This window comes from Babylonia areolata, chromosome 6 (assembly GCF_041734735.1).
Source record: "Babylonia areolata isolate BAREFJ2019XMU chromosome 6, ASM4173473v1, whole genome shotgun sequence".
NCBI lineage: Eukaryota > Metazoa > Mollusca > Gastropoda > Neogastropoda > Buccinidae > Babylonia > Babylonia areolata.
In genome coordinates this window covers 55,390,557-55,407,295 of record NC_134881.1, presented here as the reverse complement: position 1 = coordinate 55,407,295, position 16,739 = coordinate 55,390,557, and the positions used below count along the sequence as shown (strand labels likewise).

The following is a 16,739-nucleotide window of genomic DNA, read 5'->3' as shown; positions in this document are numbered from 1 at the left end:
TCCGTGTGTTCACACAAGCGGAACATAATGACGCACGTCGAAGTTCCGGAGAATCCGCGTCAGTGTTCGGTGGGGTTATGGAAACACGAACATACCCAGCACGCACCCCCTCCCGAAAACGGAGTATGGATGCCTTATCGAGCAGGCTAGAACCGTAAAACTCCTCTCATTGGCTACATGTCTGCAAGTGTATTGTTTTTATTTCAATTTTTGTAATATCCTCAAAGGAGGCAAAATTTAGCTGTAATTAGTTGGAAAGATCATTTTGGCTGTAATTAGTTGATATATTTTCAAACATTGTCTGGATAGTCTTCAGGGCTTAAAGACGTCTGTGTTTTCTCAACTTCTGTTGAAGGTGGAAGGTGGCATTTTACCAGGGACAACCCGCTTGATGCCATGGATTCTTTGGTCATGCGCTAAGTACACGCCGGCTGCACACACGAGACCTCAGTTTAGCGTCTCTTCCTAAAAAGACTGGCACCACATCACCACTCTAGGTCCACAGGAGGAGGGTCGGGAAGGTCGGGGGGGGTGGGGAGGGGGGGGGGGGAGTGGAGATGGGCATGGGGGGGGGGGGGGGGGGGAGAGAAGAGTAAAAATCCCTAACAGTACAAGGGGATTCGAACCCGCGCATACTGGGTTCCCAATCAGGCGCGTTACCACCTGGCCACCCGTCCACCCCCAGAGCTGCTGGACAGTAAACGACAGGCCCAGATGATGTCAACCATTGATCCTGTCACATCTGCTGAAGTCCGAGACGCCTTTCTTAATCGCCAGCACGCTTGCGTGCCAGTGCCGAGGGTGAGTGGTGACAGGGTGAGTGGTGACAGGGTGAGTGGCGACAGGGTGAGTGGTGACAGAACGAGTGGTGACAGGGTGAGTGGCGACAGAACGAGTGGCGACAGGGTGAGTGGTGACAGAACGAGTGGCGACAGGGTGAGTGGTGACAGAACGAGTGGTGACAGGGTGAGTGGCGACAGGGTGAGTGGTGACAGGGTGAGTGGTGACAGAACGAGTGGTGACAGGGTGAATGGCGACAGAACGAGTGGTGACAGGGTGAGTGGCGACAGGGTGAGTGGTGACAGGGTGAGTGGCGACAGGGTGAGTGGTGACAGGGTGAGTGGTGACAGGGTGAGTGGCGACAGGGTGAGTGGTGACAGGGTGACAGGGTGAGTGGCGACAGGGTGAGTGGTGACAGGGTGAGTGGTGACAGGGTGAGTGGCGACAGGGTGAGTGGTGACAGTACGAGTGGTGACAGGGTGAGTGGCGACAGGGTGAGTGGTGACAGGGTGACAGGGTGAGTGGTGACAGAACGAATGGTGAGTGGCGACAGGGTGAGTGGTGACAGAACGAATGGTGAGTGGTGACAGGGTGAGTGGCGACAGGGTGAGTGGTGACAGAACGAATGGTGAGTGGTGACAGGGTGAGTGGCGACAGGGTGAGTGGTGACAGAACGAATGGTGAGTGGTGACAGGGTGAGTGGCGACAGGGTGAGTGGTGACAGAACGAATGGTGAGTGGTGACAGGGTGAGTGGTGACAGAACGAATGGTGACAGGGTGACAGGGTGAGTGCTGACAGGGTGAGTGGCGAGGGTAATGAAACGAATACGAGGCGGTAAGCAGATTTAATGCTTACCTCGCAGCAAAGTTGCTCTGAAGGATACCTAGCCTCGACTCGCGAGAACCTAGCCACTGTTGCCGCGAGGTGGACACGAGAAACGCACCTTCCTAGCGAAACTCGCGAGTACCTTGCTTAACTAGCGTGTACGAAACGCGCCTCTGGTGTAACTGCTGTGCACTGGTACATGGTACTTGGAGGTCGGGGCCGCACTCACACCATGGCGACAGTCACATCTTCGACAGACATCCACGGTGTGTGTGTGTGTGTGTGTGTGAAGCAACACAGTTTAGTCACAGGCTGAGGGGATCAATGTCTGGAATTGTTGTAGGTCGCTGCGCTCATCATGTGACATCTCTCTGCTGACATGTTCCTCGGTTCTCTCTTGAGACCTGTGTCAATAAAAATCGTTCTTTGTCTTTGCCCCACACAGTCTGGAACTCCCTACCTCTGTCCCTCAACCCCCCCCCCTCCCCGCACCTACCCACCCCCACCCCCAGTGTTTTTCAACTTTTAAAAACAATTTAAATGATGGTGCATTTAAATGAGTGCCTGTTTGTGCATGGTGATGTATTTAGGGAGGGGGGAAGCGTGTGTCTGCTTTTGAAATGTCGATTTAAAAAAAAAAAATGTATGATGACGTGTGTCACCGGTGCTAAGAGATGAAAATGGTTTTTGAATAGGCTATTGCGATATGGTTTTTGTGTATTATGACATCGGGAATAGTTTTAAGCATGTGGATAGGGTTTATAATTATTGTGGTATGATATCGCATTATTTAGGCTTTTTCGTGTATGTATGAGGAGTGTGAAAAGTCTGTGATGATTGTGTGAGAGTGTGTGTGAGTGTGTGTGTGTGCGCGCGCACATAAATGCGTGCTTGAATATTAGGTTGGCCGACTGTAAAGGGTTATGCATGCTGTTTTAGTGTCTTAAACGCATGTTTTAAACATCGGTATTTACATTAAACAGCGCTGTTGAGCATATTTTACACGGAAAAGCGCTTTGTGAATTATTATCATTATTATCATCATTCTCATCAACAGGAAGTCCTGGCTTCTGTCTTGAGCATGATGTTAAACCACGATGAAGAAAACGTCACAGGCGGATTTGACGTCAAATCGTTTTGTCGTCTGGGGAGTTTTTCACGCCCTGTTTTTTTTTCTTTTCTTTTCTTTTCTTTCTTTTTTTCCGTGGCAGTTTTCTTCGGTTTGTTGTGTGTTTGTTTTGCTTTTTGGTTTTCACTGCAGCCGTGTTCTCCTTGTTGTTGGAGTCTAGACGAAGAGAAACAGTGAGTAGAATCCCCAGTTCGTCACATTTGTTACTCGTGAGCTTTCACCGAATTCTGTTCCTGTGTTGTGCTTTTTTTAATTTTATTTTTGCGGTTGTCCTTGTTGTTGTTGATTTAGGGGGGGAAATGTAGAGAATTAAAAAAACCTTTAATATTTCTTTCTTCTTCTTCGGAAATATAATTTGGTATCCCAGATTGAACAAGGCAGTCTGTGGCAATGGAACGGGTTCAAAAGAGAGCAACAAGAATGGTGCCAGAACTGAGGGAATCAGATTACCCAAATCGGTTGATACAACTGAATTTACACTGGTTGAAATACAGGCGCTGTAGGGGAGATATGATACAAGTTTTCAAGATCATAATCAAAATTGATGAAATTGACCCGAACACTTTTTTTTCTCAACTAACAAATCTGATATAACCAGAAGTTCAAATACAAATTTTTATACACAATTATGTAGGACAAATGTTCGTAAATCATCCTTCAGCATCAGAGCTGTTAAAGGATGGAATGAACTATTAAAGGTAACAAAATCAGCTAACACTATAACCCACTTCAAAATCTTCTGGATAACGACCTTAGATCATTAGCTCAGAAATATGATTTGGACAATTAATTGATAGATAAATTAATTAGCATGCAAATGCTAACCCCAAAACACATACTTCAAGAAGGGACGTAGAAAAGCCGTGAGGCTTATTATAGTCCCAACTTGTGTATCTGTCTGTCTGTCCAGTTGTATTTCTGTTTTACTTTCTTTCTTTCTGTATGTTTCGTTAGTCCCACATGTCTGCTGGTATTTGTCCCAGATATTGTTGTTAATTGTTTTCCCTTCTCTTCTCTTGTCTGTGTGCTTGAATGAGTGTGCGTGTTTGGGGATTACTTGTTGAATGGAAAAAAAAATCCTCACTTGTCATACAGTAGATAATCAACTATGGTAAAAAACAAAACAAAAAAAACCCCCAACAATCTGTTATCGCTCACTATCAATATACCATGCACACAGGACCTCGGCTTATCGTCTCATTCGATTGAGTTGGGGTTTTTTTGTTTTTTTGGGGGGGGGGGGAGGGGGGGGGGGGCGGGGGGGGGGGGGTGTTGGGTTTTTTTTCGGTCAAACGTGGGAGAAAGGGCGAGAGCGGGATTCGAGCCCACACCCTCACGGACTCTCTGTCATATTGGCAGCTGAGCGTCTGGACCATTCTGCCACCTTCTTCCATCCATCCAACCAGTCAGAGTCGGGGAAGAACAGTCCCGGACAGTGGTACCTGTCGCACAGGGCTCGTTCCGCTCCCGGCTGAGTGCTGACGGGAAATATAGGTGCACACACACACACACACACACACACACACACAGCGTGTCTACGAGGACAGCCTCGCAGTTGTGTGTTGCAATTGTGTTGTATTGTGTTGTATTGTATTCTGTTTTGTGTTGTTTTGTATTGTATTGCATTTGTATTATATTGCATTGAATTGTATTGTAATTGTATTGTAGTTGTAATATATTGAATATTATTGTATTGCATTGTAATTGTATTGCATTGCATTGTATTGTGTTGCATTGTAATTGTATTGTATTGCATTGTAATTGTATTGCATTGCATTGTATTGTGTTGCATTGTAATTGTATTGTATTGCATTGTAATTGTATTGCATTGCATTGTATTGTGTTGCATTATTATTTTATTGTCTTGTAACTGTATTGTATTGAATAGCATTGTAATTATATTACATTGCAATATATCATAATTATTATGTTGTATCGCATTGCTATTGTATTGTAGTGTACTATAGTGCAGTGTAGCGTACTTATTGTAGTGTAGTGTAGTGTACTTACTGTATTGTAGTGTAGTGTACTTATTGTATTGTAGTGTTGTGTAGTGTGCTTATTGTATTGTATTGTATAGTATTGTATTGTATTGTATTACGTTATTTTTATTTCATTTTATTCTTTTCTTTATCAAGTTCGCTTTCCCCGGGCAAATAGTCGACTGCCAAATTTGTCGCCAGGAGCAAATAATTAATGTCACCAAAACGAAATTCTCGGTCGGAGGCGAAATTCTGTCTACACTAATTCCCATGTTTGTCGCCCGTTCCGAAAAAAAATGTCGCTAATTACGATTGAATCTGATCAGTTGCTTCAGTGGTTTTATCAGCTTGCAATGGCTTCTGTTTATTTCCTCTTCCTTCCCCCCCCCCCCCCACCCCCCACCGCCCCCCGACCCCCCTTCTCTCTCTCTCTCTCTCTCTCTCTCTCTCTTTCTCTCTCTTTCTTCGTCAAAATCAAACGTGATCAAAGACGTTTCTGTGAATCAACTAAATAAAGAATTTGGGTTTTCTTTCGAGGATAATATGTCTCGGTAATATTTCAGTGTGTGTTATGTGTGTTTGTTTCTTTCATTTTGTTCATTTTCCCAATGCATTTTACTAACACCATGCTTGTGCCTGTGTGTGTGTGTGTGTGTGTGTGTGTGTGTGTGTGTGTGTGTGTGCTCTTTTTTTAATCATTTTTATTTGTTTTATTATTTTATTTCATAAAAAAGATTAACTGTTTAATTCTTTTGCACTTTGTTATGTATTTCTGCTAAGACCGTGCTTGATTTCTGTTTAGTATTGTGTAGTGTAGATCCTATTCATTGCGGGGACTGGGTGTAAAAAAGCACACCAGTGTTTATCTATTATCCTCGACTTGAAATAAAGAATTTGTCTTGTCTTGTCTTCTCTCTCTCTCTCTCTCTCTCTCTCTCTCTAAGACACACACACACACACACACACACACACACACACACACACACAGATACACAAACTCAGAGGACAGACAGATAGACAGATAGAGAGAGACAGACAGACAGACTGACATCAGATTAAGAGCCGAAAGAGATATAGCGTTTAGCTTAAACGGGTAGTCGAGTGAAGTGCAAATAGTTCATGCTGTCAAATCATCATGTCACATCTCGCTTCCAGATTAATTTGTCGCAAAAAAAAAAAAAAAAGGGTGACAATGTTCGCGATTTGGAGAAGACTTCTTTTGGGTACGAGGCATGCCGAAAATGGGCGCCGGTGACTTTTTTTTTTTTTTTTTTTTTTTTTAAATCGCTTGGCAGGCGACAATCTTAAGGCGTAACAGGGGTGGGGTGGTGCATATTAGGGCGCTATCGCTTTGTTGCACATTTAGCGACACATTTAGCGACGTACGCCAGAACAGCCCGGGGTCGTGTGTGTGTGTGTGTGTGTGTGTGTGTGTGTGGTGTGAGTGTGTGTGTGTGTGTGTGTGTGGTGTGAGTGTGTGTGTGTGTGTGTGTGTGTGTGTGTGTGTGTGTGTGTGTGTGTGTGTGTGTAAGAGAGGGTGCAGTGTGTTGTCGCTGCTCTTGCAACAGCCCTTAGGCGCCAACACGCTTAATCGTGTGATTGATAATACCTTGAGAGAGACAGAGACAGAGAGAGACAGGAAGAGAGAGAGACAGAGAGAAAGAGGCTGGGAGAGACAGAGGAGAGACAGACAGACAGAGAGAGACAGAGAGAGACGGAGAAATAGAGACAAATATAAATAGATAGACATATCGATACATACACATACGAAGAGACTGGAAGGGGAGGGAGGGAGGGAGGGAGAGACAGAGAAACAGAGACAAATATAAATAGATAGACGGATCGATACATACACATACGAAGAGACTGGAGGGGGAGGGAGGGAGGGAGGGAGGGAGAGACAGAGAAATAGAGACAAATATAAATAGATAGACGGATCGATACATACACATACGAAGAGACTGGAGGGGGAGGGAGGGAGAGGGAGAGAGACGGAAAATAGAAACAAATACAAATAGATCGATGCATACAATACATATATATAGAGAGAGTGTTTGTGTGTTGGCGAATGTGTGTGTGTGCGCGCGCGCGTGTGTGTGTGTACACATGAGTGCCTCTGTGTTTGTGTGTGTGTGTGTGCATGTGCATGATTATGTGTGTGTGTGTGAGTGCGTGCGTGTGTGTGCATGTGTGTGTACGTGCACACGTGAGTGCCAGTGTGTGTGTGTGTGTGTGTGTGTGCGCGCGCGCGCGCGCCCACAAATCGCGTGACAAGACACCAAGTGAGTGTACACAGGAGAGAGCGATCGTCGTGTAACTGACACAGATTATAAAAGTTACAAAACAACACACACACACACACACACACACACACAAGCCACCACCCCCTACAAAGCTCAAAGCGCCTCGCCCGAGCTTTCAAAGACAACGTCGCCCGCCACAGTTAATCCATGACACTGAGCGACTAACTTCGGCGTTTGTACCCTCAGGTGGCCGGAGGGGTGAACGCAGCCGCGCGTCACCGCGAGCTTTGTTGCCACGGACGAAGCGGGCTTAGCAACGACAGGGCCGGCACGAAGTTGTGCGTCTGGGGGGGAGCTAACAACTGGGACCAGTCCCGGCTGCAAAGTGCTGTGGTGGTGGATAGAGAGAGAAAGAGAGAGAGAGAGAGCTGAGAAATCTGCTCTTCTTCTTCTTCGCTCCTTTTATTTCTCTCCCCCAGTGCCGTGCCGTCGAGGGGTTGGAAGCAGACGTGCCATTTTTCTTCACTAACGTGCAGGTGAGAGAATGTGCAATTCCTTACTTTTTGTTGTTGTTGTTGTTGTCATGCTGTGGTTGGAGAAAGAAAAAAAAAGAATAAAATAAAATAACGAGTATGTTGTCTTGCGAGCTAGCAGTTAATTGTGCAGCAGGAACTATCGTCGGATACACTGTGACGCCAAACTGTGCAGCATTAAAATCAGAAGCAGATTTATAGCTTATCACTGTAAAATTGACCCCCCCCCCCCCCCCCCCCCCCATGGGTTGCATGCTAACAGATTATGAGACACAGTTCAGTTGGGTGACAGGTTGAAAAAGAGATAACACCCAAACAACAAGAATTACACACACACACACACACACACACACACACACACACACACAGAGAGAGAGAGAGAAGCGAACAAGAATATGGTTTGTGTTAGATATGATTTTTATGATATCATTTGTTATAAGTGTTTGTTTAGTGTCGTGTACAACATTACAACAACAACAAAAACAACTACTACTGCTACTACTACTGCTACTACTACTGCTACTACTAGTAGAAGTACTACTACTACTGCTAAGAACAGGAAGAAAATGTGCTGCCTACATTGTCACTGAAGTCCATGTCTTTTGTGGAGCGACATTAATCTACATAGTGATTATTTTACTGCAGGACTAAAAAGAAAAGAAAAAAAGAAAGAAAAGAAAAAGGATCCAGCCGTTTTCATTCACTCATTCACCCATCATTTCTTCATGCTTTCCATTTTTTACATGTCATTTATTTCGCAGTTTTTTATTTTCTTTTTCTTTTTCCTGGTCCCAACGACAGGAGTTCGCGTACGTATAGCTTGAGTTACCCATTGCTGAATTCTGATTGATCGTTTTCCATACACAGGAGATTATTTGGCCTAACAACTGCTGGCAAGTTGACAATGCATTCATGTGTGTGCGTGTGTGGTTGGCAGTAGGGGGTAGGGGGTGTTCTCCATAGAATTCTATTCACCCATAGATTGAAGTTGGGCGTGCAGGCTATCTATTCAACTTGTTCAATGCGTTAGTGTTCAAGTGGGCGAGCCAAGTGTTTTGGAACTTTGACAGTATTCTCAAGGCTTATAGTTATGCTCCGAGTCTCTTATGCATACTAAGGTAATGTATTGGCGCTGACGTGTGTTCAAGAACTGTTTGGACCTTAGCAATATGCGATGTGTTGGTATGTGTGTAGTGCAACGGGACAACCAGTCAATTGCGTGAAGGAGACCCACTTTCAAATTCGGTTTGCAATAGAACTGTCTGGCTCTCCGCTGTTCGCTGCCTGACTTACAATGCTGTTCAGTTTCGTGACATGTGAAAATGGACGTTTAAAAAAAAAAAAGCTACAACAAAAAAACATGTGTGTAGTAGCCTTTATGGATCTGTCCACACAATGAAACTGAAACAACTCAAACTGACCACCACGTCATCCCCGACTACATTGTAGATTTCACTGCTGTGGACCGCGACACGGTAGTGATCACGATAAGACTTGAGAGGCAAAAAACAACAACAACAAACAAACGAAGAACAACAACAACAACGACTATGAAACAACATTGTGGTGGTATGAAGCCACTGATAAACTTGCACAGAAAAACATGACTACAGCTCAACACAAGTGTGAGAGAGCGAGTGAGAAAGAGAGAGAGAGAGAAAGAGAGAGCGAGCGAGAGAGAGAGAGAGAAAAGAGAGATAATACCGAATGATTTTTTACACGACACCGGCCAACTGTCATGACAAGTATCGAGAACATTTCTGAGAAAATCGACTCAAATATGGATGCGACTCAAAGTGTATCCAGTGAGGATGGTGGAAACTCAACACAAATTCCACACTCGCGTGCTCAACTTTCCTTTTCTCATTGTTTCCCACCCTGCCCCCACACTCACACCCCTTTCCACACATTCCCACAAGCACACACACCATTACTATCTGAAGGATTTGTTATTGTTGTTGTTGTTGTTAAACTGCACGCCAAGCACATCAGCAGTAGAAATACTAAAACTGTTTGATATGAATCAAGATAATTGACACAAATTTTTGTTTGATAGCCGAAGCTTTGAGCTTGAAGGTATACACTAAATATCTCGAATATCTAACAAGATGATCTACTGACACGTCATTGAATAATCTCAATAGTTATACGTTTGCATCATCACAATCGTTGTGGCTTGGCAAATAATTTCTTCCGGCATCAGATGTGTCGACAGTGGAACAGGAAATAAGTTTGATTCTGTTACAGCAGAACATACTGGACATAGAACATGAGTTTCTGATTCTGTTAGAGCAGAACATACTGGACATAGAACATGAGTTTCTGATTCTGTTAGAGCAGAACATACTGGACATAGAACACGAGTTTCTGATTCTGTTAGAGCAGAACATACTGGACATAGAACACGAGTTTCTGATTCTGTTAGAGCAGAACATACTGGACATAGAACACGAGTTTCTGATTCTGTTAGAGCAGAACATACTGGACATAGAACATGAGTTTCTGATTCTGTTAGAGCAGAACATACTGGACATAGAACATTAGTTTCTGATTCTGTTAGAGCAGAACATACTGGACATAGAACATGAGTTTCTGATTCTGTTAGAGCAGAACATACTGGACATAGAACACGAGTTTCTGATTCTGTTAGGGGATAACATACTGGACATAGAACATTAGTTTCTGATTCTGTTAGAGCAGAACATACTGGACATAGAACATGAGTTTCTGATTCTGTTAGGGGAGAACATACTGGACATAGAACATGAGTTTCTGATTCTGTTAGAGCAGAACATACTGGACATAGAACATGAGTTTCTGATTCTGTTAGAGCAGAACATACTGGACATAGAACACGAGTTTCTGATTCTGTTAGAGCAGACCATACTGGACATAGAACACGAGTTTCTGATTCTGTTAGAGCAGAACATACTGGACATAGAACACGAGTTTCTGATTCTGTTAGAGCAGAACATACTGGACATAGAACACGAGTTTCTGATTCTGTTAGAGCAGAACATACTGGACATAGAACACGAGTTTCTGATTCTGTTAGAGCAGAACATACTGGACATAGAACACGAGTTTCTGATTCTGTTAGAGCAGAACATACTGGACATAGAACACGAGTTTCTGATTCTGTTAGAGCAGACCATACTGGACATAGAACACGAGTTTCTGATTCTGTTAGAGCAGAACATACTGGACATAGAACATGAGTTTCTGATTCTGTTAGAGCAGAACATACTGGACATAGAACATGAGTTTCTGATTCTGTTAGAGCAGAACATACTGGACATAGAACACGAGTTTCTGATTCTGTTAGAGCAGAACATACTGGATATAGAACACGAGTTTCTGATTCTGTTAGAGTAGAACATACTGGACAAAAACATGTTTGAAAATGCCGTAAATGAATGTGTTTTGCTCTCTTCAATGTGGTTTCTCCATCGGTGACCCAAGGTTCTAAACAGTCTTTCACACAGTTCCATACAAAAACGCTTTTCTTTATCTCACCCAAACAGCCAAGCAGGATCAAATCCATTTTCACATAGAATGGATATAAAATAGGATTCCAATCTGACCGTCCCTTGCTCGTGTAAAGATAGCAGCATTTTGTATGCTTTCTCACATTACGTGTTACCTGTATGTTTCGGGATTCAAAACTAATATTTGATCAGTTTTATAGTTGTGTTTATGAATAGTGGATAATGACCTCGTTCTCCGTAAAGTTCAGTTGGTGTTTTGTTTGGGATATGAAGAAATCCCTTGCGAGCAAAAAGGTCAACTGTTTCTATCGGTGATATCTAAGCCCTCCTATCTCTGCGTGATATGATGTAAGTGGAACGACCTGAGAATGAAACAGCTCAAAGAACACTGCTGTTGAATTACAGATGCTTTTCTTTGGGGTTCTAAGTATTTCTACAGTCTTCTTTTTCAGTCTTACAGGCCATTCTTCAAGGGCTGCAACAAACCCTTGTAGGAACTGTTAAATGTAGCAGTTCACTACCTCAAGTATGTTATTATTCAAGAACCATTTTACGTTTGACGATAGATATCCTCCTTTCCTTAATACTATGATTAAAACAAACCAACACACTTTTCGAGATAAAAAAAGATAGACCCAGGCAACCAGGTGCTGTAGATATAATGGAGAGAAACTGCACTGTGATAAATACCTTGTAAACGCCCTCCCACTTTTGTTTGGCTTAAAACTGCACTGTGGTGAAACATTTTTTAACATCCCTCCTCCTCCGCCTTCGCCCCCCCCCCCTCCCCCCACCCATCCCGCGCCCATCTGTACTGTGGTGAAACACCTTGTAAGCATCTCACACCTTTTTGGGTTGATACTGTACTGTGGTGAAACACCTTGTAAGCATCTCACACCTTTTTGGGTTGATACTGCACTGTGGTGAAACACCTTGTAAGCATCTCACACCTTTTTGGGTTGATACTGCACTGTGGTGAAACACCTTGTAAGCATCTCACACCTTTTTGGGTTGATACTGCACTGTGGTGAAACACCTTGTAAGCATCTCACACCTTTTTGGGTTGATACTGTACTGTGGTGAAACACCTTGTAAGCATCTCACACCTTTTTGGGTTGATACTGTACTGTGGTGAAACACCTTGTAAGCATCTCACACCTTTTTGGGTTGATACTGTACTGTGGTGAAACACCTTGTAAGCATCTCACACCTTTTTGGGTTGATACTGTACTGTGGTGAAACACCTTGTAAGCATCTCACACCTTTTTGGGTTGATACTGCAACTGTGGTGAAACACCTTGTAAGCATTTCACACCTTTTTGGTATATATATACACACACACGCGTGCGCGCGCTCGCGCACGCACGCACGCACAACAGACAGACAGAAAGAAAAAACCCAGAATCTAACGTGAGGTTTCGTGTGTGTGTGTGTTTGCCTCTGTGTGTGTGTGTGTGTGTGTGTCTGTGTCCGTGCGTGTGTGTGTGTGTGTGCCCCCCCTTCCCCCAGAAGGCGGGTGAAAGCGGAGCAGCAGCAGCATGCAGCTGGAGCCCAGCAGACCCACGGCGCCCCACAAGCGGGACTGCGCGGCGGCGGCGACAGAGGGCGCTTCCGTGGGCGTCTTCTACCTTGGCCAGGATGAGCTGAAGCGGCTCACCTGGGAGCACCTGGAGTCGGTGCGCCTGAAGAAGCTGGGCATCCCCAACCGCTATTCCCGCCACCTGGGCAAGGACTTCGCCTTGCCCCAGGAGAAACACCCCTCCACGGGGCCCAGTTGGAAGACCAACCTCAAGCCCAAGCCCGTGACCAACAACGTGGGAAGGGGCGATGACCGCAAGGCCGTGTCCTGCACCAACAACTCTCTGGCGCCCTTCTACACCGTGGCCAAGCCCACCTGCGGCTATTTCTTCTCGCGGCAGACAGACAACAAGAAGAGGAACTTCGGGATCCCGCCCTCTGACCTGGTCAAGTGGCGCTCCTTCACCCAGTGACTGTCAGTCCCGTCCACGTCTCTTTAGGCTTCTTTCTCTCTCAGGTTGCTTCTTTGCTGTCTGCCTCTGTCTCTTCTGCCTCTCTCTGCCTCTCTCTCTCTCTCTCTCTGCCCCCCACTCTCTCTTTCTCCCTCTCTCTGTCTTTTAATCTCTGTGTTTGACACAAACAATCCCTTATCTGGTTATCGTACATTCTTGACGATGACGTTTATTTAGAAATTTTCAACAAAAAAAAGGTAAGAAAATATGTAGAATATTAAATCAGTTTTCGTTACATCACAACAGTGCTCTTAACTGTAAAATATGTATGTTGGTTTTCGGGTTGTTTTTTTTCCTTTGGTTGCTTTTGGCATGGTGCCCACATTATTTACCATGACGTCATTGGGTCCGCCGCCTGACGTCACGATCATGTCATGACGATCGTGACGTCACGGACCGCTGTCAGCTTTGGCGTTTGTTGAGTGAGGTTGGGGGGGGGGGGGGGGGTGATGCACGAAGCAATGATAGGGAGGGAAGACTGGGGGGCGGGGGGGGGGGGGGGGGGGGGGGGGGGATGGAGTGGGGGGGAGGGTTATGTGTGGCTGGTGGGGGGAAGGTGTACCTGTTTGTTTCTTCTCTCCTTTCCGTCTGCCCCCGTGACCAGCTGAGCTCAGCTCCTTGGCCTGGACAGGAAGGGGGTTGTTGGCTGAGCCTTTTGATCCACAACTGTGATAACTGGACCCGGATTTCACGGAGCCGTCTACAGCTAGCATTAGAGCGAGCTTCCACAGCGTTGGTGTGCTGCCTTGGCTGAAAGGTTACCCAGGTTCATTCCAGCTCGGTTTTCTTTGTTTTTCTGTTCTTTTCTTGATCGTGTGGCGAATTTTCTATCAGTATTTATTGGTGTTGTCACCGTGCCTGGTGAATAAAACACAAAATCGTACTTACATGTCTGCACGGGAAGTTCCGAACAGCCCTAACATAAAGACACATTCACGTCTTTCGTTCGCTTTCGCTGGATGTTATATTGTTTTAACTTTGCTTTTGGAATTTGTGTCAGTGGTATTTGTGTGTGTGTGTGTGTGTGTGTGTGTGTGTGTGTGTGTGTGAGAGAGAGAGAGAGAGAGAGGGAGAGGGAGAGATCATCTGGAGAACACATCTGTACTGTGATTTCTTTTTCATTTTTTATTACCACCTCTTACACGTATAGAAATTATGATGGGCATCCCCTACGTCTTACACTAGCTATACTTGACTCATATTCTTACATGGAAGTATTTTCACGTAAGTTCATTCTTACCTGGAAAAATCTCCATGTGGGTACGTCTGTGACTGTTGTCACGACATAATGTCAAGTGGGTGTTCTAGAAGAGTATGTCAGAGGCGTTCGAACTTAGTCTTTTTCAAAACTATTTTCCCTGCCCAATATCAGTAAATACAACAAGCTTTGGATTATGTAATTGTCTGATGGCCATGGTTTGTAAACGGTGATTTTTTTTTTTTTTTTTAAACAACACAAAACTATCATTTTGTTTTCTTTATGAATTGTTAGCGAGTTTAATCCTTTGACATCAATACATTGCCGTGCAAAATACGGAAACAGTCAGATCCCAGGCTTCAACGCTCACTGGTCATCAGTGCTATTCAGTGGTCAAAAGTCCGGCTTTTGAATACTGAGGAGGAGATCAGTTTGAAACTTTGAAAAAAACAACAACAACCAAACAAAACAACAACAACAAAACCAAAAAAACACAGCAACAACAACGACAACCAGCGAAAATGGGTGTTGTGTGAGAGAAAACTTACAGGTGTCGATTTTTAAGATAGTGTGGAGGTGGGTGGGTGGTAAGGACAACAGGTATTGTCTTTCTGTTCTCTGCTGTTTTTTTTTGTTGTTGTTGTTTTAGAGGGGAGGGTTTTTTTATTATCATTTTTTTTAGAAATATCTTTTTATCTCCTTCTGTTACTGTCTGTCTCTGTCTCTCAGCCCTACCTCCCGCTCCAGCCCCCCCCCCTTCTCCCCCCCACCCGCCCCCCTCTCTCTCTCTCTCTTCCTTCCCAGCTCTGTCCTTCTCGCTTTTCTCTTCTCCCACCGTTCAGCCATCAACATGGGATTAGGATTGATCGTGCGGAAAGTGTCCTGTTGCGAGTGTGTGTGAATGATATCGTTCCCCCCCCCTCCCCCCCCCCCCCCATTAGCGTTCGTTGTTGGTTTCCATGGGTGGGGTGTGTAGTGGTTGTTGTGTGAAAGCAGTGAAGCTCCTTGTTCTGCTTTCTGTGTCCTTGTTGCTTGTCCTTGGTACTGAGTAGAGCACAGTATTAATTCAATGGCATCTTTTGATGCTGCAGTATTCTGCGTCTCTTCTTTGTCGTATGACCACAGTATTCCTGAGCGCCACAGTATTAACAGTGCTGTTTGTTCCCTCTTTTACACAGCTTCTTATTTTTTTACTTCTTGTATCACGGATTTTTGAAAATAATTTGTTGTCGTGTATTATATATGATCTTTACTGATCTTTACATACCCCCAACCCCCACCCACCCCCTCTGCCTGCACACATATATAAAGACTCGTACAGTTACCCTCATCCCCTTCTCAAACACACAGCCTGACATTCACACACACACACACACACAAACACACACACACACACACACACTGACATATACATACATACACGCACGCACGCACGCACACACACACAGATATATACATACACGCACACACACGCGCGCGCGCGCACACACACACACACACACACACACACAGTCATACGCGAAAACGATGTATACAAGCATACAGAAAATGACGAAGCAGCCTGTTCAGCAGGATATTGCCTGGTCCTATCCACTCCCCACACTGTCTGCCCATCACACACACACACACACACTTTTCGCTTCATTCTGTCCTCCCATTTCGACATTTGCAGTTGATATACTGATAGCAACGATCAACATGTAAACGTTTATACTTTTGTTATACACAGTATTTGTCTAAAGCACACGCCTTATATAAAGCTTTGTTGTTGTTTAAAGTGTGGTACACACCAATAAATTGTTTGCTTCTTTTGTGAGTCTCACCTATGGTGGTTTGTGTGTGTGTGTGTGTATGTGTGTGTGCGTGCGTGCATGTGTGTGTGTGTGTATGTGTGAGAGAGTATGCATTCTTTTACATGCGCTAAATGCGTGCTGCTCGTGAAGCCTCGGGGTGTCATGGGATTCGAAAGACTAGCACCCATCCCACCACTGACTTGAAGACCCACCTCGGAGAGGGAAGGAAAACACGCTGGCACGTGCGGAACTCTGTAACAACGAGCCTAGGATGTTTTCACGTCAATTTCAGTGTCACTTTCAAAGAGGCCGCAAACCGTGTGAGCTGAATCATATACGCTACAACACACCTTTACAAAAGAATTGAGAAAAAGAAGAAAACGATTCTAAAGAAAAAAGAGAGAGCATAATCATATGTATATACTTCTTTCTCTGTCTCTGTCTCTCTATCTGTCCTGTCTCTGTCTGTCTCTCTCTCTCGAAGGAAGGCAGAAGTAAATAATATATGTATCTGCATTGTCACTTCAGGCATACACCTTCGTCTTCTCGACACTTTTGTTAACCTGATGTGTCAAGATTATTCTAATTAAAAGGATAAAAGAACCCGTAGCCTGTTGAGAGTTTGTCCTGTTTCGCCTTTTCAGCCTCTCTCTCTCTCTCTCTCTCTCAAACACACACCCACCACACCCACCACACCACACACACACACACATTGAGGAATCGCGTCCAAAGGCGAA

At 44.6% G+C, this 16,739-nt stretch overlaps 2 protein-coding genes across 3 annotated transcripts in view; one reads left to right on the top strand and one right to left on the bottom strand.

Moving 5' to 3' along the window:
• Positions 1-16,739, bottom strand: part of LOC143283171 (uncharacterized) — a 54,566-nt gene that overhangs the window by 7,905 nt on the left and 29,922 nt on the right. The window lies entirely within an intron of this gene.
• On the top strand, positions 7,305-16,020 carry LOC143283169 (ciliary microtubule inner protein 3-like). 2 transcript variants are annotated; one of them, XM_076589336.1, is made up of 2 exons: positions 7,305-7,496; positions 12,491-16,020. In XM_076589336.1, exon 2 carries the CDS (start codon positions 12,520-12,522, stop codon positions 12,970-12,972), a length of 453 nt encoding a protein of 150 aa, XP_076445451.1. In that variant the 5' UTR covers positions 7,305-7,496; positions 12,491-12,519; the 3' UTR covers positions 12,973-16,020. The 2 variants fall into 2 exon arrangements, with proteins under 2 accessions (XP_076445451.1, XP_076445450.1); XM_076589335.1 differs by having other exon boundaries at positions 7,306-7,496; positions 12,494-16,020.